Source organism: Cariama cristata, unplaced genomic scaffold, assembly GCF_000690535.1.
Source record: "Cariama cristata isolate BGI_N322 unplaced genomic scaffold, ASM69053v1 scaffold17180, whole genome shotgun sequence".
NCBI classification, from domain to species: domain Eukaryota; kingdom Metazoa; phylum Chordata; class Aves; order Cariamiformes; family Cariamidae; genus Cariama; species Cariama cristata.
This window is the reverse complement of record NW_009594233.1, coordinates 3,510-6,247: the sequence shown is the minus strand read 5'-3', so window position 1 is coordinate 6,247 and position 2,738 is coordinate 3,510. Positions and strand designations below refer to the sequence as shown.

The window sequence follows — 2,738 nt, the reverse complement described above, 5'->3', positions numbered from 1 at the left end:
AAAACATTCTCCTGCCATCAGCCCTGTCACATGCTGTAGAGCCCCAGAAAGGTTAATTGGAGACCACCATCTGCATGGGCGCTGGACACCAACAAGCAACACCTGAACCAACCCTGAGTCCCTTGAAGACCATACTGGGACCCTGATCTCATCACACTGAGCCCATGAAGAACAAACAAAACAACAAGCCTCTTCAGAGTCTATTCCTTGGGTGTGTAGTTCTTGATTGCAGCTTTGGAAGAAAACCTAAGCCTTCAGGCACTGTGCTCAGGAGATCCCCGTTCATGATGGAAATGCTCTTATGGAGGTCAGCTGTGTCACAGAAGTGCCCATTGCCTGTCCCTGCCTGCAGTCATTGGACTGCCACACTGCAAGACTGTGACGAAGCTTCCAGAGCACTCGGGCCTTACACCAACACAAGGATTCAGGAGAGTGTGGAAGTGGAAAGAGAGCAGATCTGAAAAGACCAAGCGCTGGTGCTCCCTGGCAGTGCTGCTGTGCCAGGACTCTTTTCCCCTCCACCGCTGCACAGAGGCGCTGTCCTCCAGCTTTATGAGAGTCTCAGAGGAAGGATTTTGGACTAACAAGTTGCTGCAGGGTCCTTTATTTTGTTTAAATGCACAGAGGTGTACTTTGTCTTATTTACACAATCCCTAGGTGAAATTCAGTAGGTAGAGAGTGAATTGGAATTGGGTTGAATAATAACATGTCGTTGTGCACAACATTATCACAAAGGAAACGAAGAAACTCCCTCTACACCACCACCACCAAAACCTTAAGAAGGCAGACTAGGCCTGTAATGAGTTACATTATGAATGCTGTGCAGAAGAAGACAGTCAATTTATTGCTTCTGAAAACGATCGAATCATCAGTTTGCACACTGCATCCTTGAGCTCCTAGTTCCTCATGCTGTAGATGAGGGGGTTCACTGCTGGAGGCACCACCGAGTACAGAACTGACACCACCAGGTCCAGCGATGGGGAGGAGATGGAGGGGGGCTTCAGGTAGGCAAATATGCCAGTGCTGAGAAACAGGGAGACTACGGCCAGGTGAGGGAGGCACGTGGAAAAGGCTTTGTGCCGTCCCTGCTCACAGGGGATCCTCAGCACGGTCCTCAAGATCTGCACATATGAGAAAAGAATGAAAACAAAACACCCAAATGCTAAACAGACACTAACCACAAGAAACCCAACTTCCCGGAGGTAGGAGTGTGAGCAGGAGAGCTTGAGGATGTGGGGGACTTCACAGAAGAACTGATCCAGGGCATTGCCTTGGCAGAGGGGTAGGGAAAATGTATTGGCTGTGTGCAGGACAGCAGTGAGAACCCCAGGGCCCCAGGCACCTGCTGCCATGTGGGCACAAGCTCTGCTGACCAGGAGGGTCCCGTAGTGCAGGGGGTTGCAGATGGCAACGTAGCGGTCGTAGGCCATGACAGTGAGAAGAAAATACTTTGCAGAAATGGAGAAAGAAAAAGACCTGTGCAGCACATCCGAGTAGGAGATGTCTCTTACGTCCCAGAGGGAGTTGGCCATGGATTTTGGGACAGTAGTGGAGATGGAGCCCATGTCAAGGAGGGAGAGATTGAGGAGGAAGAAGTACATGGGGGTGTGGAGGCAGTGGTCGCAGGCTATGGTGGTGAGGATGAGGCCATTGCCCAGGAGGGCAGCCAGGTAGATGCCCAGGAAGAGCCAGAAGTGCAAGAGCTGCAGCTCCTGTGTGTGTGCAAATGCCAGGAGGAGGAACTGGGTGATGGAGCTGCTGTTGGACATCTGCTGCCTCCAGGCATAGGGTACTATCAGACAAAGAAAAGACAGTGACAAGTTAGGGGAGACTTCTTTCTGCAAAATCAAAGCCATATCCCATAGACCCTCCCTCTGTCACACACACAGACACCTTTTTCTTTTTCTGGGACATCTTCCTTCATCCCTGTGGTTGTAGCCCTGCTTAGTGCTGGCCATGTGTGCCATCAAGAGGTGTGGAAGAGTGGCTGAATGAGAAGGGACATAACGTGATTGCGATGAACAATCCAGCTCTTGCAATAGGCTGCGAATAAAAGCCTTAGCTGCAGGCCTGAAAGTAACCGTGAACTCTCCTTGAATCCCCTAAGAAGCAGAAGCAGCAGAACAAAAGAAAAGATAAAAGGAGCTATCTCCATGAGTAGGGGAGTGAACAGTGTTACTTCATGCCGCGTGGACACGAGACGTGTACCAATTAAAAATAATCCGATATGCGTGGACATAAGTTGTAAACCAATCATAGATGTGTGGCTTAGTGCATGGCTTTCTGCTTGTCTATAAATATGCTGTCAAAACTTAAATAAAGGGAGAACGACCATACTCATATTGAGGCTATGTCGTTACTCGGGGCCCGACTCTCACTCCGACAAAGAGGAGGGTCTCTGCCCCTGGGCTCTTGATAAGTCAGCCCTGCTCTTCAGAAGTGGGTAAGGACAGGGACCGGTCCTGGTGTTCAACTTTGTCCCATGAAACCACTGCTACCACAGAAGGGCCTGTCAGTATCTACACTCGCACTGCGAAGCAATGGGAATGGTAAAGGCAATTTTAGCGTCCTAGGTTTTTTACACCTCCCCTTGTCCCCTGGGGAGTGTTCTTGGATGTCAGAAACCCTCAGCATTTCTGATGCACTCAGGGAGAACAGAGTGAGCCCTGTGAGGCAAGAGGTTTGCCTGTGGCTTAGTGCTCTGTCCCTCGGCCTAGTTCCCAGTTTCTCTGGGCTTG

The 2,738-nt window shown here is 50.3% G+C and overlaps 1 protein-coding gene across 1 annotated transcript; it reads right to left on the bottom strand.

Annotated features, from left to right (window-relative positions):
- Nucleotides 1–836: 836 nt before the first annotated feature.
- On the bottom strand, nucleotides 837–1,769 carry LOC104155647 (olfactory receptor 14A16-like). Its single transcript, XM_009697322.1, is given in 1 exon segment — nucleotides 837–1,769. A coding segment is annotated over 1 exon segment (933 nt).
- Nucleotides 1,770–2,738: the final 969 nt, after the last annotated feature.